Below are 25796 nucleotides of genomic sequence, written 5' to 3'. Positions count from 1 at the left end.
ATAACCAGGGCTCATAGATTTAAGGTAAGAGGTAGAAGGATAATAGGGGAGTTGAGGAGAAATTTTTTCACCCAGAGGGTGGTGGCAGTCTGGAACTCACTGCCTGAAAGGGCGGTTGAGTAAGAAACTCTTGTAACATATAAGAAGTATTTACATATTCACTTGCGTTGCCATAGCCTCCAGGGCTATGGGCCAAGCGCTGGAAAATGGGATTAGTGCAGTCAGATCTTTGTTGACTGGCACGGACACGATGGGCCGAATGACCTCCTGTGCTGTAAACGTCTGAGTCTATTAATCGAATTCATCCATCTGTGTTGCTGGGGCCTTCAGGAGAAGGCTGAGATGGATTGATTGATCATCCCCAGAAACTAGTTCAGGAAACCAGGATGTAGAGATGCTTTGGGGGAAACATATTGGCATGGGCAGAAGATTGGCTAACTAACAGGAGACAGAGACTAGGCATAAGTGGGTCTTTCTCTGTTTGGCAGAATGTGACGAGTGTGCCACTGGGATCAATGCTGGGCCTCAACTTTTTACAATTTATATAAATTACTTGGATAAAGAGACCGAAGGTATGGTTGCTAAATTTGCTGATTACACTAAGGGCGGAATCGTCCCAGATTTGCACTAAGTGCGGTAGCAGGTGGGGAAAATGACGTTTTACCCGTCGGCCGCAATGGCGGCTTCTCACGGCGTATCGTCCCAAACCCACCACATTAATTATGCATTCCCGGGAAACACGCCATTTCGCCCGCCATGCCATCAACTCAGCGCTTCATCACACCGGGTGCTAGATTTAAAGTACCGCCACGCGCACACCTCTCAGTGCTTCCAGCCCAGGACTGCTGCACAGAAGACAAGACGGCCCCGAAAGGCAAAAAGACTGCAGCCACCAGTTTAGTGACATGTACCTTGAGCGCCTTTTGGACGCCATGGAGGCCCGCTGTGATGTCCTCTACTCCTGCTCTGGCCGCAGGATGGGCAGCGGCATCACCAATCCAGCATGGGAGGCGGTGGTCGGTGCCAATGCCCTGCAAAAGATGACTGCCACCTAGTACCGCTACAGGATGAATGGTCTCATCTGTTCCACCAAGGTCACTGACTCTTCTCATCACTCTCAACTCACACACTGACAAACACATCACGTATCCACAGGGATTTCACACCTCAAGTAACAACACCAGTAACTCTCACACACACCCTCATATCTCCATCAGGCTCTTATCCTCTGGAGCTCACATCCTCATTCCTGTCCATGGCTCCGCTCACTACACAAACATTCCACGCATCCTGTTCACACTCTCTCCATCTGTTTTCATGCACGAGAAGCTGGCTCACATCAGCAGGGAGAGGTCCCAGACTGGGAGTAGAGTGGCCCACATTAGGATCCTCTCTCACTTTGAGGAGTGTACCATTGCGCTGACTGGTGAGGACATGGACTGTGCCTGCGGTGACGGTGAGGCCAACGGTGAACAGCCACGTGAGGATCCTGCACCACATCATCCCTCTCTCATTCAAATGTGAGTGCTCCCTCTCCTGCTTTTGGCCGTGCTGCCATGCTCCAAATATCTCCACTTCGGTTCACAGGGAGCTCTGCCAAATGACCGACACTCTCAGCCAGCCAGTCCTTAAGCTCATCATGTCCTTACCTCCAGCCAAGAGGACGACTCCTCCATTGAAGAGCTGGAAATAAGCAGCCTAGAAGACCCGTCACAGCACTTACCCACACCCTCGACCAGCCCAGAGAGACACACCTCGGTGGGACCTAGATCTAGAGCAGGCTCGGGTTCACAATCTGGTGTTCACTGCATGGACACGTGAGGTTGGGAGGAGGGAGCAAAGGTGTCGGGCGTGTGAGGTTGGGAGGCGTGGAAGGGGCAGGTCAGGTTCAGCTCAGTCACCACACAGTCTCGCGCCTCTGCCAAACCACTGATCACACTCCTATGCAGCACCTTATCTCGCCCACTATGACTCTGAACTGAGCAGGAGGAGGCAGGTTCAACTGACCTCCCTGGCCCTCGGAGGACTGCTGGGGAAGAGACACCTTTGAGGTCTGAGTCAGATGACGAGCCCCTGGACCTGGCCTCCTAACTCATCCTGGAGAGTCAGCAGAAGGCGTGGGAACATCATGCAGAGCTGTTGAAAACCCTCAAAAGAGTGGCTTGCGAGTTGGAGGAGTGTGTCTGCCTGCTCTCTGATGAAGTGGTGCTCACGTGCGCATATGGAGGTCTTCAAGGGAAGGATGGCGGACACCATGGGGACCCTGGTCCAGCAGAACACAGATGTGTGCAGACTTGCTCTCCATTGCGGGAGCCATGGGTGAGTTACTGCAGTGGCAACGCGAGAGGGAAACGGGGCACCTTGACATCCTTCCAGGTGCTCCCTCCCCTCAAGGAGTCAGGCTCCCGGCTACCCAAAAGGAGAAAGAATGGCAACTGGACACCCCTGGGTCATCCACTCAGGAATCTCAGAGGCTGTCCACTCCCTCCGAGTCCCCTTTTTCCTATGACCCCTCAACATCGTCCTCTGTCACCGCAAAGGGAGCAGCCGGCCCATGAGCGATTCTGGAGGGAGAAGTGTGTGTGTAGCAGGGCCTTTAGGAGACTCGTGCAAGCACTCTCCCCTGCAAACAGATCCTTCCTGTATCGCACTCGCCTCAATGTCCTGAGCATTTTCAGTGCTGCCTGCTGGGGTTCACTTTCAGTTGTCTATCTGAGCTGACCTGCATCTCCGCCCACCCACTGATCACACTCCCATGCAGCACCTGATCTCACCCACCACGACTCTCGTTTCACTTTCAATTTAGACAGCATGGTCGTGATTCAGCTCTTCGTTCGGTCCCTCCCCTTTTCCCCTCCCCAAGACACCTATTTCCTTTCCCCCATCACCTTCCCCGGCATCACCTTCCAGCTCCCCTCCCTGATCTACCAGCCACAACCCTTCTCCTTCGGGGTGTCCAGGTAAACGTGCACGTTCCCTTCCTTCCCAAAAATTGGAAAACTGCCAATGTAACACTCTTATTCAAAAAGGGAGGGAGACAAGAAACAGTTAACTATTGGCCAGTTAGCTTAACATCTGTCATTGGGAAAACGTTGGGGGAGGATTTTCCCCGGGGTGTGCGGGAGCGGGCGCTGCCATTTTACACGGGAGGGCCAATTAAGGCCCGCCCAGGGTGTTTGGTGACTCCCAGGGATGGCGGGAGTGGGTGGGCGGAGGCAGATTGGCAATCGCCGCTGGGTTGAATGGCGACCCAACGGCCTGTTTAAAGGCCTAGCTGCAGCTGCTCCAAGGCTGCTGTACATGGCCAGAGGTCGGGGCCAAGGCACGTCCAGGCTAGCCATGCAGGAGGGTAGGGCGGGTTGTCAATGTGCGCCCCGGTTTTCGGACGAGTGCCTTGCTGCCCTCCTCGAGGAGGTGGCAGCATGGTGGGAGGTGCTCGTCCCCGAGGACGGGAGGAGGTGGCCACCCCACTTGACCAAGCATGCATGGGAGGAGGTAGTGGAGGTCTGGAGCTCCCACAACGTGGTGCGGCGCTCATGGACCCAGTGCCGCAAGCACTTCAATGACCTGCTGCGCATGAGAAGGGTGAGTAGCATGTTGGCATCGTTCACTTCACCCATCATGTAAGCTTCTCCCCCACTGGTGCCCCACCCATGTCTAAGTGGCCTGAGTGCAATGAGTCATTGATGGCGTGCATCCTTAGCTGGGATTCCCAGCAGATATTCCCTATTCGTTCTTCAGCCTGAGAGGGTTGTGATGAGATGGGTTCTGCACCCGCAGCATGTGGTGGACTGACACCCACATGACTGTGGTGGGGGCAACCTGGAGGATCTGCACCCAGGCGCACTGTTGAACTCCAGGACATGTCGAAGTCAGGGTGATGACATGGTGGGAGGGGATGTTCAAGGTGGCGTGGCACAGATGGATCAGCTGCCCTCTGCACTCCACGTCATTGTGCCCCTTTGCAACGGCAGATTAAACTGTGTGCTCCCAACTGTGATGAAGGCAGTATGTATCCAAGGGCAGGGGTGGGTGGAAGGACACACCTGGCATATTTGTGAGAGTGTTGGCCAGCACAGGGGAAGGATGCACTGCACCCCTGCAATGTGCAACTAGGCTTGGGGTGGGCCAGCCGCCAGGAGATTGACGGTACAAGTATCACTTATCGATGCTATTTTATGATTTCCAGGAGAAGAATTCTCATAACAACGCCGAGCGGCTGAGGACTGGCGGTGAGCCAGGCCAGATTTTGCTGCTTAGCCATTTTGAGCAGGAGGCCCTCGACCTAGAGAGGCGGCACGCGCCCAGGTCCACTGGGGCCGGAGAGGCTGGGGCTCCATGGGCAGGTATATATGGCCAGCATTTACGTCACCAGTAGTCTCCCAACATCCATGGCAGTGATGATTATTGAGTGAGTGATGTAACCAACATGGCTTGCCCATTGCGTGTGGAATGATGAGCACGTGATGATCCGGGGGACAGGCATGTACATTGACATTGCCCGCAGGCTAACTGATCGAATGTCCTTACTCTGCCTTTCAGCATCATCGGCGCACAGCCAGGACCCGGAGCAGCAGGGCCCCTCTGACACCCGAGGGGCATGAAGTTGCACCATCAGAAGCGTCACACCATATCTGCCAGGCAGGCACCAGCGCAGATACTGGCACCTCGGTGCACATCATATCTTCGGCTAGTGTCCCGGGTCACAGCGGTGAGGGCGCTTCACAGTTGCTGGAGAAGCTGGTGGAGACAGAGAGTGCCAATGGTGCCTGCAGTCGGAGGACTGCAGGGGCCCAGGCACATGCTCAGCCCATTGCTGATGATGAGCCTCTGGAGTCGTCGGCGATGCAACCAACTGATGAGATGCGGCTGGGTGTGTGGGGCCATCTGGTGGAAATACATGAGGCTGTGCTTGGCTTGGTGTCTTGGTGGAGAAGTCTACCTGGGCTGTAGCCGATGTATTGAGCCTTATGACTGAGCGCCAAGCTTCCTTCATGGAGAGAGTGGTGACGCTCATGGAGAGGCAGCTCCAGGGACAGGATCAGGAGTTCCTGGGATTGCGTTCGGTCCTGCAACCTCTCAAAGGGGCATTGACCTCATGTGGTCAGTGCCCGTGTGGGTGGTGGTTTGGGCACCGGGTATCTCACCTCGGTGCCCATCCATCTACGGTGAACAGGGAGGGCCAAACGGACCTCACATCAGCGGAGCAGCTGCCTGTCATCTCTGCTGGTGCCTCTCGGGGCACTCCGGATGAGGGCTGCAGCTCCTCCGCCCTCTGCCAGTGACTGCAGCACCCAATGAGGCTGCAATGACTGGGGAGATGCCAGCTGTGGAGTTGGCAGCTCCCATTCAGGCATGGCCAGCACAGGCTCGACGGGCCAGAGGATGTTGCAGGTTCCGCAGCACGCCCTTCTCTTCGTATGCCTACCGCAGGTCTGGGTCTGCATCGGGCTGACGGAGATGTGCCTCCAGGGCAAGCAACTCCTTGATCCTGGATGTCCACCTCCTTGTCGACCCCCTTGCGTACTCCTGACAGAAGACGTGGATGTGAACCTTGCCCATGCCCTACCATAGCCTCAAGGAGTGGAAGCTTCCCCGCTTCCTTCTCCAGCTGGCCCAGCAGGAACAGGTCCATTGCCCCTGCAGTATCCAGTGCCACCAGCCATTTCTTGAAATCACATGGAGTGAATCGAATTGGCTGATGTGCTGGGGATAGTTATGGAGCCTCCTCTTCCAGTGAGTTGTTCAATTGTCCACCACCATTCACGATTGGATGTGGATGGACTGCAGAGCTTAGATCTGATCTGTTGGTTGTGGAATCACTGAGCTCTGTCAATCACTTGCTGCTTATGCTGTTTGACATGCAAGTAGTCCTGTGTTGTAGCTTCACCTGGTTGACACCTCATTTTTAGGCATGCCTGGTGTTGCAGCTGGCATGCCCTCCTACACTCTTCATTGAACCAGGGTTAATCAGCTTCTGTGCTGTATAACTCTATGACTCTCTCTCTTAGCAGGGCAAGGTCACCAACTCAGAGGTCCTGGAGCGTGCCAATTCTATTGGCATACATTCATTGCTAAGCCACCGACATGAGCATTGGCTGGGCCATGTTCATCAGATGGATGATGACCATATACCCAAAGACCTTCTGTAAGGTGAATTGGCCACTAGGTCATGACCTCCTGGGCATCCATACCTCTTGCTACAAGGACAGCTGCAAGTGAAGATAGCAGATACTGACACTGCCAACTGGGAGATGGTCGCTGACAGCCATGACCTCTGGAGGTTGACTGTTTGGAAGGGAATTGGAAGAGATGAGCAGAAACAAAAAGCTCAGTTGAGGCCCCAGTACAGACCCTGGGGTTGGAGCAGCCAGACTTGACCACCTTTACATTACAATGCAGCCATTTTCTTTGCTGATGGAGCTGTTGCGTTTTTGATCCCTTCATACATGCCCCTCGCATTCCCTGTGTCGAAGGTATTCTGTCTGGGTATTCTGTAAAAGTTGTAACCAGTAGTCACTGGCGCACCGCCTAGCAGTCTGTTGGACTTTACTTCCAGCGACTCTCTTGTAATTAATGAGAGCAAATCGCTTGGCTTCAATGACACATTCCATCCCAATATTGTTAGCCTCGAAGCAGTCAGTAGGCTTTCCACTATTGCTTCCCATATGTTGAGAGTGTGGTATTTGTAGAGCGTCTGTTCAATGGAGTCGAGGACTGTTGGTTATTATCAGGGTAGGCAGTTTTTAAAAAATTCATTCATGGGATATGGGCGTCGATGGCTAGGCCAGCATTTATTGCCCATCCCTTAATGCCCTTGAGAAGGTGGTGGCGAGCTGCTGCCTTGAACCACTGCAGTCCATGTGGTGTAGGTACACCCACAGTGCTGTTAGGGAGGGAGTTCCAGGATTTTGACTCAGCAACAGTGAAGGAATATCAATATGTTTCCAAGTCAGGATGGTGAGTGACTTGGACAGGGTATTTCCAGGTGGTGGTATTCCCAACTGTCTGCTGCTTTTGTCCTTCTAGATGGTAGTGATTGTGGGTTTGGAAGGTGCTGTCTAAGATGCCTTGATGAGTTCCTGCAGTGCATCTTGTAGATGTTGCATATTGCTGCCACTGTGCGTTGGTGGTGGAGGGAGTGAATGTTTGTGAATCAAGTGGGCTTCTTTGTCCTGGACAGTGTCAAGCTTCTTGAGTGTTGTTGGGGCTGCACTCATCCAGGTAAGTGGGGAGTATTCCATCACACTCCTGACTTGTGCCTTGTAGATTGTGGACAGGCTTTGGGGAGTCAGGAGGTGAGTACTTGCTGCAGGATTCCTAGTGTCTGACCTGCTCTTGTAGCCACACTATTTATATGGCTAGTGCAGCTCAACTTCTGATCATTGATGAAGCAGCTGAAGATGGTTGTGCCAAGGACACTACCCTGAGGAACTCCTGCAGTGATGTCCTGGAGCTGAGATGACTGACCTCCAAGAACCACGACCATCTTCTTTTGTGCTAGGTATGACTCCAACCAGTGGAAAGTTTTCCCCCTGATTCCCATTGACTCTAGCTTTGCTAGGGCTCCTTGATGCCACACTCGGTCAAATGCTGCCTTGATATCAAGGGCAGTCAATCTCACCTCACCTCAGGAGTTCAGCTCTTTTGTCCATGTTTGAACTAAGGCTGTAATGAAGTCAGAAGCTGAGTGGCCCTGGCAGAACCCAAACTGGGTGTCAGTGAGCAGGTTTTGGCTAAGCAAGTACCACTTGTTAGCACTGCTGATGACCCCTCCCATCACTTTACTGATGATCGAGGGAAGACTGATTCATATGCAGGGACCTGTCCTCTGCAGGCAAAAGGAACATGTCCAATTAGACAAAAGATTAGGGGACAATAGTTCCTTGTTGCATTCTCCATGGCAATGCCTTGACCAGCGTTGATTTGCCAACCAATCAGCACCCTTTTCTCATGCAGTATAAATTGTTGCTTCCTTTGAAATTTGCCATTCTTGTGTTTGTCCTGAAGAGTGCAAGACGAAAAGCTTCGACAACATGTCTCTTTTCAGCAATGCTCAAGTTGGCTTCTTCTTTCTTTTCATTTGTTTGCCTGGTGTGATGGATTCCGTCCACTTGATGAGCAGAAACTCGAAGCTCCAAGCACCCATTGAAGCCGACAGACCACAACGGGCCAACACCTTACTAGTTGGGTGCTGTCTGACTTGAGATGGGTGATGGCTGACCAGTTAAAGATGGTCCTTCCCACCATAAGAGACAGCCTGTAGCACCTGTTCTCTATGCCAATCTAATTGGGCTTATCACTCATAACCACTGTCTCACGTGTTGTGTTAATATTCTGCAGTGAAATTGCAGTGTCCTCTCCAGGGTTCAAGCCTGGAGAAAATTTATGGAGACCCTGGGCAGCCCAAAAGTCAAGGTTTCCCCTCTCAACCACCCTGGCTAGGTACAAGGGAATGCAATGTTCCACATTTGGTACTGACTTAGTTTCAAGACGACCCCCTCGATCGCCCACTGCCTGGACCTGTTATTGGCCAACTTGACCAGGCCCAGGAGCAGGTTCACAAGGAGTCTTCCTCCCACCCGACTCCTCTCCGCATCGGGTGGGGAGAGATTGTGTACTGACCGAGAGGCTCTGTGTAGTGCTTGGGAGGCTCTGTGTAGTGCTTGGGAGGCTCTGTGTAGTGCTTGGGAGGCTCTGTGTAGTGCTTGGGAGGCTCTGTTTACTGCCCGGGAGGCTCTGTGTACTGCCCGGGAGGGGCTGTGTACTGCCCGGGAGGTTCTGTGTACTGCTCGGAGCTTCTGTGTACTGCCCGGGAGGGGCTGTGTACTGCCCGGGAGGCTCTGTGTACTGCCCGGGAGGTTCTGTGTACTGCCCGGGAGGCTCTGTGTACTGCCCGGGAGGTTCTGTGTACTGGCCGGGAGGTTCTGTGTACTGCCCGGGAGGCTCTGTGTACTGACCGGGAGGCTCTGTGTACTGCCCGGGAGGCTCTGTGTACTGCCCGGGAGGCTCTGTGTACTGCCCGGGAGGCTCTGTGTACTGCCCGGGAGGCTCTGTGTACTGACCGGGAGGCTCTGTGTACTGCCCGGGAGGCTCTGTGTACTGCCCGGGAGGTTCTGTGTACTGACCGGGAGGTTCTGTGTACTGACAGGGACAGACTTACACATTTGGCTCTCTTTTTGCTATTGCCGGTAGCCAGTGGTGTATGCTGAAAATGAGAAGCATACTCGCACAAAAAAAATCGGAAAGCATGCTAACTCCCTTCACACCATATGCATCACATTAACCTGTTGCCTCACCCTAGGGTTTCCCTATTCTGTAAGGAAGACCGGCTTGGTCAGGCTCCATATCCTGTGTTTGTTGTTTCATCATTACAGCTTGGTTGCCTTGGTGAAGCATTAAAGAATAGCGTAACTTTGGAATGTCAGATCAAAGAAATTTTTTCTTTTGGAGACTGCATATATTGTTTGAAGCGGCTCCAAGCTGCATGGAATAATTATAGCCTCAGGGAATTCCTGCTCCATCTTAGCTCACAGACGTCATGGACAGAATTTTCCGCTCGGCATGTGAGCGTGCACCCAACCTGCTCGAGCATAAAATAGCATGTGATGACATCGGGTGAGCGTCCCGACGTCATCGCGCACTCGCACAGTATTTCGGTCGGCGGGTATGAGCGGCAGTCGGAGCTGCGCCCACTACATTAATTAAGAGGCCAATTAAGGCCATTAAAAAGGCCTGTGCGATTTCACGCTCATTGCACGACTAAAACAGGCAGGCGGCCAGCCAACAATTTGCAAAACCTCATCCAGGCAGGATAAGAAGGGTCAGCAGCATTGCCAGTGTGAGTAGTGAGCAACTTGGTAGATAATTTGCTGTTGGTGACTTATTGGTACTTGGTAGCTTCATCTCTGTTTGGGGCTTCATTCCTAGCATTTCCAGGCTTCATTTCAGGTCTCCTTGGTGTCGTCAGACCATGTGGACCCTTCCAGGTATCAGACAGCCTACTGTAACCCTGGTATTGGGGATTGTGGCCTCTGCTGGAGGCTCCTCCTCTGAGGAGGAAGAGAGGAGCCGAAGGGGGAGGAGGCCAGGTGTCCCAATGCAGCTTCCAGGGGAGGGACCTGTGGGAGGAGAGGCACAGGCACAAGGGGCGCAGGGCCAGCAGGTAGTCCAAGGCAGAAGGGGCCGCAGAAGACACCACTTTCCTGCTGCCAGGGTTTATAGGCAGCGATGCAGCTACCTCAGTATGCCCGAGGAGCAATGCTGAAGGAGGCTCCACCTCCCAAGGGAAACAGTGATCTCCATTTGCCAGACGATTGGGCCTGAGATCAGCTCCGACTGTGTGGGTGGACACCCCATGCAAGTGGCTCTGAAGGTCACAGTGGACCTCAACTTCTATACCTCCGGCTCTTTCCAGGGGTCAGTGGGAGACCTTTGTGGAGTCTCCCAATCAGCTGTCCACAGTTGCGTCAAGCTGGTGACAGAAGCTCTGTTCAGGTGGGTATTGACTTTCCTTCATTTCCGTACAGACGAGGCCAGCCAGGCTGAGCGAGCCAGAGGCTTTGCAGCGATTGCTGTGTTCCCCTGCATCCAGTGTGTCATCGACTTGCACGCATGTGGCCAACAAGGCGCCAGCAGGTCAGCCGGGTGCTTTGTCAACATGAACGTGCAGATAGTGTGTGACCACAGGATGCAGATTCTGCAAGTCTGTGCAAGGTACCCAGGCAGTTCCCATGACGCTTACATCCTGAGACACTCCCAGGTGCCGAGGCTCTTCAGTGCTCCAGCCCAACTGGATGGATGGCTGCTGGGTGACAAGGGCTATCCCTTGCAAAGGTGGCTCATGACACCTTTCTGCCACCCAAGAACACAGGCAGAGCAGGATTATAATAGGAGTCATGCCTCCACAAAGGCGGCGATAGAGAGAACTATAGGTCTCCTGAAGATTCTTTCCGATGCCAGGACCGTTCAGGGGGAGAACTGCAATACCCTCCAGAGCAGGTGTCGCCGATTGTTGCTGCATGCAGCATTCTCCACAATCTGGCACTAGCAAGGGGGGACGCACTGGAGGAAGGGGATGTTCCATCTCCAACAAGAGAAAATCCAACCATCACCCCTTGGTGTTCAATGGTACTACCATCACTGAATCCCCCACTAACAACATCCTGGGGGTTACCATTGACCAGAAACTGAACTGGATTAGCCATATAAATACTGTGGCTACAAGAGCAGGTCAGAGGCTAGGAATCGTGCGATGAGTAACCCACCCTTCTGACTCCCCAAAGCCTGTCCACCATCTACAAGGCACAAGTCAGGAATGTGATGGAATACTCCCCACTTGCCTAGATGAGTGCAGCTCCCACAACACTCGAGAAGCTTAACACCATCCAGGACAAAGAAGCTCACTTGATTGGTGCCCCATCTACCACCTTATACATTTACTGCCTCCACCATTGTCGCCCAGTAGCAGCAGTGTGTACCATCCACAAGATGCACTGCAGGAATTCACCAAGGCTCCTTCAGCAGCACTTTCCAAACCCACGACCACTACCATCTAGAAGGACAAGGGCAGCAGATAGATGGGAACACCACCACCTGGAAATTCCTCTCCAAGTCACTCACCATCCTGACTGCCGGGTCAAAATCCTGGAACTCCCTTCCTAACAGCATTGTGGGTGTACCTACACCACATGGACTGCAGCGGTTCATGAAAGCAGCTCAACACCACCTTCTCAAGGGCAACTAGGGATGGGCAATAAATACTGGCCCAACCAGTGAAGCCCACTTCCCATGAATGAATAAAAAAAAATCTTGACGCAACTCCACAGGCCACAGAGGATGAATCCAGTAGTGACACAAAGATTGGCCGGGTGGTTAACAATGAGGTTGAGTGTCTTGGGCTACAGGAAGATATAGACGGGATGGTCAAATGGGCAAATAAGTGGCAGATGGAATTTAACCCTGAAAAGTGTGAGGTGATACACTTTGGAAGGAGTAATTTGACAAGAAGTATTCAATGACACTCGGAAGTTCTGAGGAACAAAGGGACCTTGGAGTATGTGTCCATAGATCTCTGAAGGCGGAGGGGCATGTTAGTGGGGTGGTAAAAAAGGCATATGGGACACTTGCCTTTATCAATCGAGGCATAGATTGCAGAAGTAGGGAGGTCATGTTGGAGTTGAAAAGAATCTTGGTGAGGCCACAGCTGGAGCACTGTGTGCAGTTCTGGTCGCCACATTATAGGAAGGATGTGATTGCACTGGAGGGGGTGCAGAGGAGTTTCACCAGGATGTTGCCTGGGATGAAACATTTAAGTTATGAAGGGAGGTTGGATAGACTTGGGTTGTTTTTGTTGGAGCAGAGAAGACTGAGGGGCGACCTGATTGAGGTGTACAATATGATAAGGGGCATGGACAGGGTGGATAGAGGGCAGCTGTCCCCCTTAGTTGAAGGGTCAGTCACGAGGGGACATAAGTTCAAGGTGAGGGGCAGGAGGTTTAGGGGAGATGTGAGGAAAAACTTTTTTACCCAGAGGGTGGTGACGGTCTGGAATGCACTGCCTGGGAGGGTGGTGGAGGCGGGTTGCCTCACGTCCTTTAAAAAGTACCTGGATGAGCACTTGACATGTCATAACATTCAAAACTACAGGCCAAGAGCGTGTAAATGGGATTAGGTAGGTAGGTCAAGTGTTTCTCACGTGTCAGTGCAGACTCGCTGGGCCGAAGGGCCTCTTCTGCACTGTGATTTTCTGTGACTCTGTGATTCTCTGAGTCAGAAGAGGAGCACAGTGAGGAGAACGCTGAGGGTGTGGAGGCAGACCCCTGTAACCTTCAGGGAGGCAGGGACATGAGGGACAACTTGATCCAACACTCCTTCAGCTACACTGCCAAATAACCACACCACCTCATGCCAGGGCTGCTGCCTCCATCCTGGATGTCTGAAATGAACCTTTTCTTTGACCCCAAAGTCCACTCAGTGCCAGTGCAATAAAGTTTAGAGCCACCCACGTCCACCCACTGCCGAACCCTGCACCACATTAAATAAAAAAGATGAAGCATACTCAGGCCATTACGACAAAAGAAAATTTATCTCATTTGACAGTTCAAACAAATTAATAGAGCTGTCTCTGGTCTTGAACCCCAGACCAGTACTCATAAAGAAAACATTACACAACAGAAGATCACCCATGACCAGTCACTCTTGTGCTCATGGTGCCTTTAACTTACGTTTGCGAGTGCTATGTCTTGCTCACCATTGATGGACTGGCACCTAGCTGGGATACTGGGTGGCTCATCCATCTCCCACATGGACACTGACCATCTGACGTCAGTGTCTGTGTGAGGGGCTTACAGGTTCAAGCACAACCTCAGGAGCCCCTCATTCTGTCCCTGGAGCTGCCTCCATGAGCATCGCCACTCTCAATGGAGGAGGCCGTGCGCTCGGCCATGAGGCTCAACGCAGGGCTCACGCTCCGCATGGACTCCTCCACCTGCCAGAGCCCCCGCACATCTCGCTGGGCACCCAGCATCTGCCACCTAATGGACAACTCCAGAGGTTCATCATCTGCCTTCGACTCAGCATCGCCCTGGTCTCCAGCAGCCCTCCGACTGCCAGTGCCCTGGGCACTCTTTGCCTCCAACTCAAGCGAGCGTGAAGTGCCCTCACCACCGTGCACCGACATATAGCTGAGGAAATAATGCCCACCGAGGTGCTGATATCTGCACTGGTGCCTGGTTCAGAGAGTGGGTATGATGCAGGTGCATCTGCAGCCTGGCAGGCCTCTGGTGTCAGGGGTGGCTCTTAGGGGTCCTGCGATTGGGTGTGTGGTGGCAAATGTAGGGGAGAACAACAACATGTCATTTGTTTACGTCATCACATTGTCACTCCATATCAGGCACCCTGGTAAGACCATGGAGATCTGCATCATGGTGCCATTGTCTTTCAATGATCTGTGGGGAAACTAGTTTAGAGGCTCCCATCAAATGAGGAGAGTTGACAAGAATGTTTGCACAATCTGAAACTCTCACCTCTGTGCACTGCACTCTTACCTTTGTCTGACACCCCAGCCTCTCTGCGGTCAGTTCACCAAGGTGCGTGCCAGCTCAAAGCTAATATACAAGTTCAACAGGTAATAGGAAGGCAAATGGAATGTTGACCTTTATTTCAAAAGGAATGGAATATAAAAATAGGGAAGTCTTGATTAAGCTCTACAAGGCACCAGTTAGACCACACCTAGAATACTGTGAATAATTTTGGTCCCCTTATCTATGGAAAGATATACTGCCATTGGAGACAGTCCAGAGAAGGTTCATTAGGTTGATTCTAGTTATGGAGGGATTTTCTTATGAGGAGAGGTTGAGCAGGTTGGGCCTGTACTTATTGGAATTTAGAAGAATGAGAGGTGACCTTATTGAAACATATAAGATTCTTAGGGGGCTTGACAGGGTAGATACTGAGAGGTCATTTCCCCTTGTGGGAGAATCTAGGACCAGAGGGCATAATCTCAGAGTAAGGGGTCGCCCATTTAAAACAGAGATGAGGAGGAATTTCTTCTCTCAGAGGGTAGCCAATCTGTGGAATTCTTTACCGCAGAGGGCTGTAGAGGCTGGGTTGTTAAGTATATTCAAAGCTGAGATAGACAGATATTTAATCTGTAAGGGACTCCAGGGTTATGGGGAAAAGGCAGGAAAGTGGAGTTGAGGATTATCAGATCAACCATGATCCCATTGAATGGCAGAGCAGACTCGATGGGCCGAATGGCCTACTGCTCTTACGTCTTAAGGTCTTATGGTCTCTCCAACTTTAAGGCACCCTGCTCGTACCGCATGAGGATTAGGAGATTTTGGAGGCCTCCTCCGGCCTGCGACCTTTCAATGTTGTTATGGTCCGTCTTCTCCTGAAAGGACAGAGAAGCATTGATTAGTCCACTCTCTACCTGCAGCGCCATTGCAGCCTGGCCAACCCCACCTGAGGAACACCTTGCAGGGCACACTCAAGTCGTGGCCCTCAAACTGCAAGGCATTTAGTCCAAGCAGCCAGGGCTCACCCCCTTGGCCAGCTCTGACGTCATTGACAGTTGGCACTCAGACTCTAACACCCCTGAGCTCCATGCAGGGGATAGCCAGACCTTAACACTTCAACACACTGATCCATGCCAACACAGTACTCGCCCTTCCTGAGCGCAGCAGGACATTGAACCTCTTGTGGCACTGGGCCCAGGTGCACCGCACACCATCATGACTGCTGACCACCCAAGCTCATTTTGTGAGGTGCGGTGGCCTCCTCCTTCCACCCCTGGGTCAAGGGTGTCCCTCCTGGCAGCCACTTCATCCAGGAGGACTGCGAGGCGCTCATCAGAAAACCGGGGGACCGAGTGCCCATCCGACCTGCCCTCCCACCGAACGTCTGCAGCTGCACTGGGAAGCTACAATTTTTTGTTGACAACACCAAAGATGCCTTCTTCACTGGCAGCCTTCCAGGGGCTGCCTGGGCCGCTTTTAAACTGGCTGTTGGGTCACTATTGGACCCAGTGTCTGACAGGCCCCCACCCCCGCTCGACCCTTCCCGACCAGTGAGGAGCTGCCTCTCACGCCGGGCGCGTGAAATCGCGGTTGGGGGCCGATCACAGTGGGCGGCCCATTTCCGGGCCGCTCCCGGGCCCGCCCACCACGCCCGTCCATTGGACTCAAAATTCTGCCCCATATGAATTCTGTTCGATATGCGTGGCGCCAGAAACCAATATCAGACTCTAAATATCTCAGAGATATTTGCTTCTACATGCACCTTTTAGATGATACTGAAGAGCAGAGAAAGACACATGTCAAGTTGATTTGCCCTCAACACAGACAGGAAGGTCAGAAATCACCATAAGATCATAAGACAAAAGAGCAGAAGGAGGTCATTCGGCCCTTGTTGATCAAAAATCTACCTCGGCCTTGAATATATTCAATGATCCAGCCTCCAATGCTCACTGGGGAAGCGAATTCCACAGGCTAATAACCCTCAGAAAAGAAATTTCTCCTCATCTTCGTCTTAAATGGGAGGCCCCTTATTTTTATACTGTGCCCCCTAGTTCTAGATTCCCCCAAGAGGGGAAACATCCTCTCAGCATCTGTCTTGTCAAGCCCCCCTCAGGATCTTATATGTTTCAATAAGGTCACATCTCATTCTTCTAAACTCCAGTGAGTATAGGCCCAACCTGCTCAACCTTTCCTCATTAGACAAACCCCTCATCCCAGGAATCAGCCCAGTGAATCTTTTCTGAACTGCTTCCAATGCAAGTATTTCCCTCCTTAAGTGAAGATGCACAGTACTCCAGGTTCAGTCTCACCAGCTGTAGCAAGACTTCGCTCCATTATACTCCATTTCCCTTGCAATAAAAGCCAACTTCCGATTCTCTCCCGTTATCACTTGCTGTCCCTGCATGCTAACTTTTGCAAATCATGTATGAGGACACCCAGGTCTCTCTGTACTGCAGCATTCTGCAGCCTCTCTATATAAATAATATTCTGTTTTTTTATTCTTCCTGCCAAAGTGGACAAGTTCATATTTCCCCACATAATACTCCATCTGCCAATTTTTTGCCCATTCACTAAACCCATCTCTATCCCTAATTTGCAGATTCTTTGTATCCTCCTCACAGCTTGCTTCCCTACCGATCTGTGATTCATGAGCAAATTTGGCTACAATAAAGTCAGTCCCTTCGTTCAAAGCATTAAAATAGATCAAAAATAGTTGAAGCCCCAGCACTGAGCCCTGTGGCACTCCACTAGTTACAGTTTATCAACCAGAAAATGAGCCATTTATCCCAAAACCCCATTTCCTATCAGTTAGCCAAGCCTCTATTTGTGCTAATATATCACCCCCAACAGCATGCACTCTCATCTTGTGCAGTATCATGCATAGCAACAGTGACAACATGGCATCTACCTGGCAATGTGGAAAATTGCCCAGGTATGTCCTGTACAAAAAAAGCAGGACAAACCCAACCCGGCCAATTACCACCCCATCAGCCTACTCTCGATCATCAGACAGCAGCGGTTCAAGAATGCTGACCACCACCTTCTCAAGAGCAATTAGGAATGGGCAATAAATGCTGGTAACACCCAGTATGTTGATAATGGGGGATTCAGCAATGGCAATGGGGTGATGGTTAGATTCTCTCTTGTTGGAGATGGTCATTGCCTGACACTTGTGTGATGTGAATATTACTTGCCACTTGTCAGCCCAAGCCTGGATATTGTCCAGGTCTTGCTGCAATTGGACATGGACTGCTTCAATACCTGAGGAGTCGTGAATGGTGCTGAACATTGTGCAATCATCAGTGAACATCCCCACTTCTGACCTTATGACGGAAGGAAGGTCATTGATGAAGCAACTGAAGATGGTTGGGCTGAGGACACTACCCTGAGGAACTCCTACAGTGGTATCCTGGAGCTGAGATGACTGACCTCCAATAACCACAACCATCTTCCTTTGTGCTAGGCATGACTCCAACCAGCAGAGAGTTTTCCCCCCAATTCCCATTGACTCCAGTTTTGCTAGGGCTCCTTGATGCCACACTCGGTCAAATGCTGCCTTGATGTCAAGGACAGTCACTCTCACCTCACCTCTGGAGTTCAGCTCTTTTGAACATGTTTGACCAAGGCTGCAATGAAGTCAGGAACTGTGTGACCCTGGCAGAACCCAAACTGAGCGTCAATGAGCAGGTTATTGCTAAGCAAGTGCCGCTTGATAGTGCTGTTGATGACCCCACTGTTGATGACGCCTTCCATCACATTACTGATGATTGAGAGTAGGCTGATGGGGTGTAAATGGCCAGGATGGATTTTCTCCTACTTGATGTGGACATAAATATCTGGGCAATTTTCCACATAGCCGGGTAGATGCCAGTGTTTTAACTGTACTGGAACAGCTTGGCTAGGGGCACAGCAAGTTCTGGAGCACAAGTCTTCAGTACTATTGCCGGAATATTGTCAGGGCCCATACCTTAGCGTATCCAGTACCTTCAGCCGTTACTTGATATCACGTGGAGTGAATTGAATTGGCTGTAGACTGGCATCTGTGATGCTGGGGACCTCTGGAGGAGACCGAGTTAGATCATCCACTTGGCACTTCTGGCTGAAGATTGTTGCAAATGTTTCAGCCTTATCTTTTGACGGTGAATGTTTTAAGCTCCAATGGTCCTGAGGAAAGGATAATGATCAGTGAGAGCACTGGAAGACAGGAGTATGCAGATCAGTAAACCAAAGCCTAGGGAAGAGGGTCAGAGTGAAGATGTGAAGGTCTTGGAGAAAATGAGTAGTGCTGAAAACAGAGACACGTCAAATCTTTTCATCTTGCACTCATCAGGACACTCGCAAGAATACCTTTATAAGGGGGAAAACAACAATTTATACTCTATGTGAAGAGAGTGCTGATTGGTTGGCAAGTGGCAACTTTACCTCATAAATGCCTAACCACTTGGAATGAGCATCCATAATTAGTAGAAACATGGTTCTAAGGAAAAGACCAATGTAATCAACTTGCAATCTCACCCAGGGTCTACCAGGCCACTCCCATGGGTATAAAGGGATTGCCATCGGCAGCTTTTGTAGCTGTTGACATTGCAGACAGTATTTTATCACCTTTTCAATATCGCCGTCCACCCCCGGCCACCAAAGATAGCTTCACACTATCATCTTCATTCATGAGATTCCTGGGCAGGCACTGTGTTACTCTACTAAGAGTGGTTCCCTTCCTTGTGAAGGAACTACTACTTGTGCACCCCATAATAGACTACCATCTTGACCACTCATCTTGTATCTTCAGTTTAAAAATGGCTTCAATTCATCAGAGACTGGTTCCTGGGACCAACCATGTAATACTCAGTCTCTCACTCAAGACAGGACTGGATCACAATTTGCCCAGTTACTTACCTGTCTGGCACAGACTGGTGAGGAATCCAAAGAGTCCATCACTAACACGAGTTCTTGGGGAATTGGGTCATGGTCATTCTTCTCTTGCAAAGAAAGGCGACTTAGGGCCTCGGCATTTGCTATATCAATCCCTGGTCTATGAACAAAGGTGTATTTATATGTTGCCAAAATTAGGGTCCATCTTTGTATCCATACAAAAGCTATGGGAGATATAGCCTTATCCTCACTAAACAGATGCAAAGTGGTTTGTGGTCTGATACTATCGTGAAATGTCACCCATGCACATATTGGTGGAATTTATTTACACCAAAAATAATCAACAGACCTCCCTTTTCGATCTGAGAATATCCTTTTTTGGCTGTGGTAAGTGTTCTAGATGCATAGCCTATCAGCCTCTCTGTACCGTTGTCCACCCGTGAGATAATACAGCTCCCACTCCATAGGGGGACGCATCGCAGGTTAGTACCAATCCCTTAGTTGGGTCATAATGCACTAACAAATTTGAAGAGTGTAAGGGCTGTTTTACTTTCATGAAGGCTTCTCCTTGGGGTGACTTCCAAAACCAACGTTGGTTTTTCTTTAGCAGTGTATGTAAGGGTCTGGAACTGTTGATAAATTTGGTGGAAATCGGCCATGATAATTTACTATCCCTAAAAATGATTTAAGTTCAGAGATGTTCTTGGGTGTAGGTGTCTCTCTGATTGCTTTAACCTTTTCTTCAACAGGGTGTAACCCTTGGGCATCTAGCCGGTGGCCCAAATAAATTACTTCATTTGCCTGAAAAGTGCATTTTTCTTTCTTCAGGCGCAATCCTGCTTCTAAAAATCGTTTCAGGACTTCCTCTAGATTAGCCAAGTGTTCCTTTTCTGTGAATCCAGTTATCAGTATATCGTCTAGGTAGTCCACAACCTGAGGTAGTCCCTATAGTAAGCTCCCTGTTGTCCTCTGAAAAATGGCACAGGCCAAGGAAACACCGAAGGGCAGGCAGTATATTGATATAACCCTTTGTGGGTATTTATGGTCACAACTTGTCAGGAGGCATCATCCAGTTCCAGTTGCTGATATGCGTGACTCATGTCAAGCTTTGTATACGTTGTCCCTCCTGCTATTTTGGCATATAGGTCTTCAATCTTGGGAACAGGGCACGTGTCCAATTTGGCTGCTTTGTTGACCATTAGTTTATAGTCCCCACAGATCCAGACGGTCTGGCTTAAGGACAGGGACTATGGGTGCTGCCCACTCTGAGATATGAACTGCTTTTATGACACCCAGCCTCTCTAGCCGGTTCAGCTCAGCGTCAACCTTCTCTCTCAGGGTGGTATGGCAACGGTCTTGCTTTCAAGAAGCGAAGGGTTGCTTCTGGGTCCACGTAAATCTTGGCCTTTAGGCCTTGGACTTTTCCCAGTTCATCCTTGAAGACGGTGTCATATTTTTTTTTAGCGGCTCTGGCAGTCCCTCTGCTCACAACTGGGAGATTTCGGACCAGTTTAACCTCTTTCAACCAATCACGGTCTGGAAGGCTTGGCCCTTCACCTTCTACCACCATCACTGGTAGCTGTGTCAATTAGTGTCTATAATGAACAGTTGCTCTGGATTTCTTCACCTGTGTACGTTGTCGACTTGGCAGATGTTTGTTCCTAACTTAATTGTTGATCACCTTTAAATATTGAAAGTGTGTTCTGCTATTATAGTGGTAGAAGCACCAGTGTCTACTTCCATTTTTAATGGTTTGCCATTCACTTGCACTGTGACAATAATTGGTTTTGTCTTCCCAACTTTCATGTTGAATAATGATAATAAATGTCAGAATTGGTTGTTGCTGGCTCTTCTACATTATGTACTTTATTGGACTTCGATTGTTGTCTGGAAGCCTGTTTAAATCTCGCTTTGCAATGTTTCAATATGTGTCCACTTTTGTGACAAAAATAACACTCTACCTTTTTAAATTGCCAGTTATTAGAAGTATGATTGTTTCCACGTTGATAAAATTAGTTTTCAACTTTGCTGCTAAGCTGTTTCCTCTAAATTTTCGGTTAGTGGGGGCTGTTTCCCACTTCGCGGTGGAGTTCCGGCTTTTCACGCCACCTTCAGCTGACTGTTCCCGCCCAAAAGGCAAACAGCCCTTGAATCGCTTGTGAATTCCTTACAGCGCTTTCCATTGCAAGCGCTATTTCTAACACTTTCTTAAAATCAAGATTCACTTCAGCCAGCAACCTTCACTGAATAGCATCCTCCTGCATGCCACGTACCAAATGATCCCTGAGCATGTCATTCAGGGTTTCACCGAAATCAGAATATTCCATTAGTTGTTTTAATTTCGCCATGTCGCGAGCAATGGTCTCTCCCGGCTCTCTATTCCGTGAATTGAACCTGAACGTCTGCATTGTGAGTAATGGCTTGGGTTGAAAATGTCCCTTAATGAGGTCTACTAACTCACTGTAAGTCTTCGAATCTGGGGCACTGGGGGCCGTCAAGCTTCGAATTAAACTGTGGGTCTTGCTCCCACAAATGCTCAGGAGAATTGCTCTCCTCTTTTCCTCCACCGTGATTTCGTTGGCTTGAAAGTAGAATGCAAGACATGCTATATATTGAGACCAGTCATCTGTAGCTGGTTCAAATGGATTGATTATGCCAAATTGTGGCATCTCGGATGAGTATAGCTTCTTTTCTTTTTAATGAACTTAGATACTCACAATTGCTGGGCGAGGTACAGCACCGGATCTGATTTATCCTCATTACCAGTTTGTTATAGAGTTGATCTTCCAGGCAACTTTTCTTGGTGGGCACATTTAACTTTATTTACAAGACAGCGGCATTACTCCACACCTCCATCCCAGAATCCACATCTCATTAGTTCTTTTTTATTAATTCACGGGATGTGGGCTTCGCTGGCTGGGCCAGCATTTATTGCCTATACCTAGTTGCCCTTGAGAAAGTGGTGGTGAGCTGCCTTGTTGAAGTGCTGCAGTCCATGTGATGTAGGTACACCCATAGTGCTATTAGGAAGGGAATTCCAGGATTTTGACCCAGTGACAGTAAAGGAATGGCAATATATTTGCAAGTCAGGATGGTGAGGGGCTTGGAGGGGAACATCCAGGTGATCAACCAGCGTTGTGATGACTCCCGGTAAAATGGGGAACAAGAAGAAGGGAGTGAAGGGTTATGGGGGACAGGCAGGAAAGTGCAGTTGAGGTCACAAACAGATCAGTCCTGGCCTTACTGCATGATGGAGCAGGCTCGAAGGGCCAAATTCCTACTCCTATTTTTTTTGGGGATCTTATGATCTCAATGCCATGACAACCTTTGCTCTTAACAATTACAAAATGTTTCAGGCTAATGGTGAAATATTAGATTCATAGAACAACTTTGCTTTCTTTTAGGCAGTTATATTTGAAAACAAAATGCTTTTGCATTAAGGGTACAGAGTTGTGTATGAAAGAGCAGTTGCCACATACAGAATGGAATCTTCCATTGGTGGCAAGGGTCCAGCCTGCTGGTAGGAGAGCCGCTGAGAGACCCACAAAAGCCCCCTGTATCCTAAGCCAATCAGGCAGATCTGGGGACACCAGCAGGCCTTCCTCCAGAATCAGTTAGAGGCCAATCAGAAGCCGGCAGCTCCTGTGATAGGCAGCGCCATGGAAGAGCCTATGGCTGCTGTTGGAACAGCACCCCGACCCCCCCACCCGCAACTGCCACCCAGATTTCCAGGACCCAGGAGAAAGGTAAGTAATTGGGGGTGGGATGGGGTGGGGTGGGGTGAGGCTCAGGTGAGGGTGGGGTTGGGTTTCTTGGGGTCACGGGGAGACGATGGGTCCTGGTGGTTGGCAGCAAGGGCTAGAGGATGGCGGCAACGGCAGAGTGCGGATTGTGCCTTTCAACTTCTGCTGTTGAAAGCCCACCATTCACCATTAAATCCGGCCCACTCTCTCTCTATTCACTCCACATCGACTCTACATCCTTCACAATTTTAAAGACCTTTATTAGTCTTTTAAAAGAGAGAAGCACCCAGTCTGTCAATCCTTTCCTACTATGTATATCCACACATTTCTGGCTGTTTTGAAAAGTCTGTAGCATTTCTACACAATGTTTGAAAGGTCTTCTCACAGTCTATTTTTTTATTATTGATCTTTTTACTCAGTAGCCCTGAAATTGAGAGACACCCCTTGTAGGAAAGAGTCCAGTTCATTGAATGGGTCAGAGAGCAAGGGCTGCTCCATTCGCAATTCTCCTTACTTATGGGTCTTGGCCATCTTTGACACAGCACAAAAGCACCACTCAGTACTAGAGTCATGTTCTTAATGTGCTGCAAGTTAATTAGTTTCACATTATGTGCAGAACATAAACTGAATAAATACAACACTGTTTCTGCAACTCAGGAGAGTGGGATGTGAGTGAGTAGATATTAGAGGGTCCAGAAAGTAAGCAGATGAGGGTGATTAGATTGTGTGGAATATTGACTTTGATTCATTCATACTAACATTTCTTATAATTGTAGCTTTCTTTGTGATCAAAGCAGGTGAAGATAATGAGGATAAAGCAGGTTCAAACAGAAACACAGGACTGTGATCGTGCATTCAAATCTAATTTTTAAAATTCAAATCTAGTTGGCAGGACTAGCATTTATTTCCCATTCCTTAATAACCCTTGAGAATGTGGCAGCGAGCCATTTTCTTGAACCACTGCAGTCCAACTGGTGTATGAGCCCCCACAGTGGCATTCCCATGTGTTTGCTGCCCTTGTCCTTCTAGGTGCTGGAGGTTGCGGGTTTGGAAGGTGTTGTCAAAGGAGCCTTAATGAATTCCTGCAGTGCACCTTGTAGATTGTATACACTGCTGACACTGTGCGTTGGTGATGGAGGGAGTGAATGTTGCAGGTGGTGGATGGGATGCCAATCAAGCGGGCTGCTTTGTCCTGGATGGTGTCAAGCTTCTTGAGTGTTGCTGGAGCTGCACTCATCCAGACAAATGGGGAGTATTCCATCACACTCCTGATTTGTGCCTTGTAGATGGTGGACAGGCTTTGGGGAGTCAGGAGGTGAGTTCCTCACCACAGAATTGCCAGCCTCTTACTTGACCCTGTAGCTACAGCATTTATATGACTGGTCCAATTAAATCTTTGGTCAATGGTAACTCCCACAGGATGTTGTTGGTGGGGGAATTCAGTGATGGAAACCGTGTTGATTGTCAAGGGGTGATAGTTAGATTCTCTCTAATGGGAGATAGTAATTTCCAGCCAGTTGTATGGTACGGATGTTATTTACACCTTATAAGCCCAAGCCTGGATATTGTCCAGGTCTTGCTGCATTTGGACATGGATTGCTTCGGTGTCTGAGGAGCCGCGAATGGTGCTGAACATTGTGCAATCATCAGCGAACATTCCCACTTCTGACCTTACAATGGAAGGGAGGTCATTGATGAAGTAGTTGAAGATGGTTGGGCTGAGGACACTACCTTGAGGAACTCCTGTAGCAACGTCCCTGAGATGATTGACCTCCAATAACCACAACCATTTTCCTTTGTGCCAGGTATGAGTCCAATCAGTGGAGAGTTTTCCCCCTGACTTCCCATTGACTTAATTTTACTCTAGTGTGGCAATGTTATCTTGATGTCAAAGGCAACCACTCTCACCTCTGGAATTGAGCTCTTTTTTCCATGTTTGGGCCAAGGCTGTAATGAGTGCAGTGGTCCTGCTGAGCAACAGTGAACAGGTTATTGGTGAGAGTCTGCCTCTTGATAGCACTGTTGATGACATGGTCCATTACTTTGTCAATGATTGAGAGTGAACCAGTAATGGGCTAGTTTGGATTTGACCTGTTTGTTGTGGACACGACCAATGCCCCCTTTGAAATGTCATTGTTGTGCACATACTTTTGCATTTTTTTCTGCGGCTGTGCACGCTAGCCCTTTGACACATAACAAGGTATCTTGCAAGGTGCTACACAGCTTAGTGGGAATGTTGAACAGGACATACATGGGCAATTTTCAACTTTGCTGGGTGGATGCCAGTGTTGTTGCTACAGATCATTTGAACTGATTTTGCTGCGTCTGGTTAAAAGAACTGTACTTATATGAGTCTCAGTGAGAGTTGCTGTAATATTGTGAGAATAATTAAAGCAGCTATCCATTTTAATATTGCAAAAAAGCTCATCAGTCATCTGAACACGACATTGTCTCCATAGCAGCAAGTGAACATGGGAGTGCAACAGATTTGCAGCAACATTTGTCCTTTTGTGAGTGCGTGGGAGTTCAAGAGAAAGATAATTCTATATAAACAACCTTGAGGTTCAGGGAAGACAGGATGATAGCACCACTTAGAGCTGTATCCACTTGAAAGTGACTAGGCTGTAGAACCATATATGGAGATTGTTCAAGGAATGGAATGGAAAGTTTTGTTCAGACTTTCCAGAAAACCCTGACTGCTTGACCTGAACAGGAACAGTCACATTCGTTTTGTTCACATTCTTAAATGCATGGTGAGTAGCTAAGAATCTTTGGGGTGAGAGTACTTTAGAGCCAGGGTCGCTGTCTGTTGATGGATTGCTTAATGTTATATAAGTTATATGCTATACTTTAATGTTATATACTGCTGATATCAGACAGGGTGGCAGTAGTACCACTGTCTCCAGTGTTCCCGTTTGTGGTTGTTATGACGTGGCAGGTGATGTGTGCCAAGTGGACCAAATCCACAAGGGAAACTTCCCCACACTATCACAACAGTTTTGCAATTTGTATTTATTACGAGAAGATTTGGGCACTGAATTCAGAAGTAATGAGTCCACTAACACCTTTAGAGATTTTAAAAACTAACTTAAAACATTTATTAACAGAAGAAAGGATTTCCAGCACAAATGTAAGATCACAGGTCTTTAATACTATAACA

At 49.4% G+C, this 25796-nt stretch overlaps 1 protein-coding gene across 3 annotated transcripts in view; it reads left to right on the top strand.

Moving 5' to 3' along the window:
* entpd1 (ectonucleoside triphosphate diphosphohydrolase 1) overlaps window positions 1–25796 on the top strand; it is a 145385-nt gene that overhangs the window by 40490 nt on the left and 79099 nt on the right. The window contains exon 1 of one of the 3 annotated variants that reach the window (XM_078564970.1): window positions 25368–25389. The exons of the other annotated variants lie outside the window; for them this stretch is intronic. Within the exon in view, the coding sequence (XP_078421096.1) occupies window positions 25383–25389 (7 nt within the window). The 5' untranslated portion in view covers window positions 25368–25382. Of the gene's footprint in view, window positions 1–25367; window positions 25390–25796 lie in introns of those variants that run through there. 3 annotated transcript variants of the gene reach the window in all.

Source organism: Cetorhinus maximus, chromosome 20, assembly GCF_964194155.1.
Source record: "Cetorhinus maximus chromosome 20, sCetMax3.hap1.1, whole genome shotgun sequence".
Classification (NCBI taxonomy): domain Eukaryota; kingdom Metazoa; phylum Chordata; class Chondrichthyes; order Lamniformes; family Cetorhinidae; genus Cetorhinus; species Cetorhinus maximus.
This window is presented reverse-complemented; position numbering and strand designations above follow the sequence as displayed.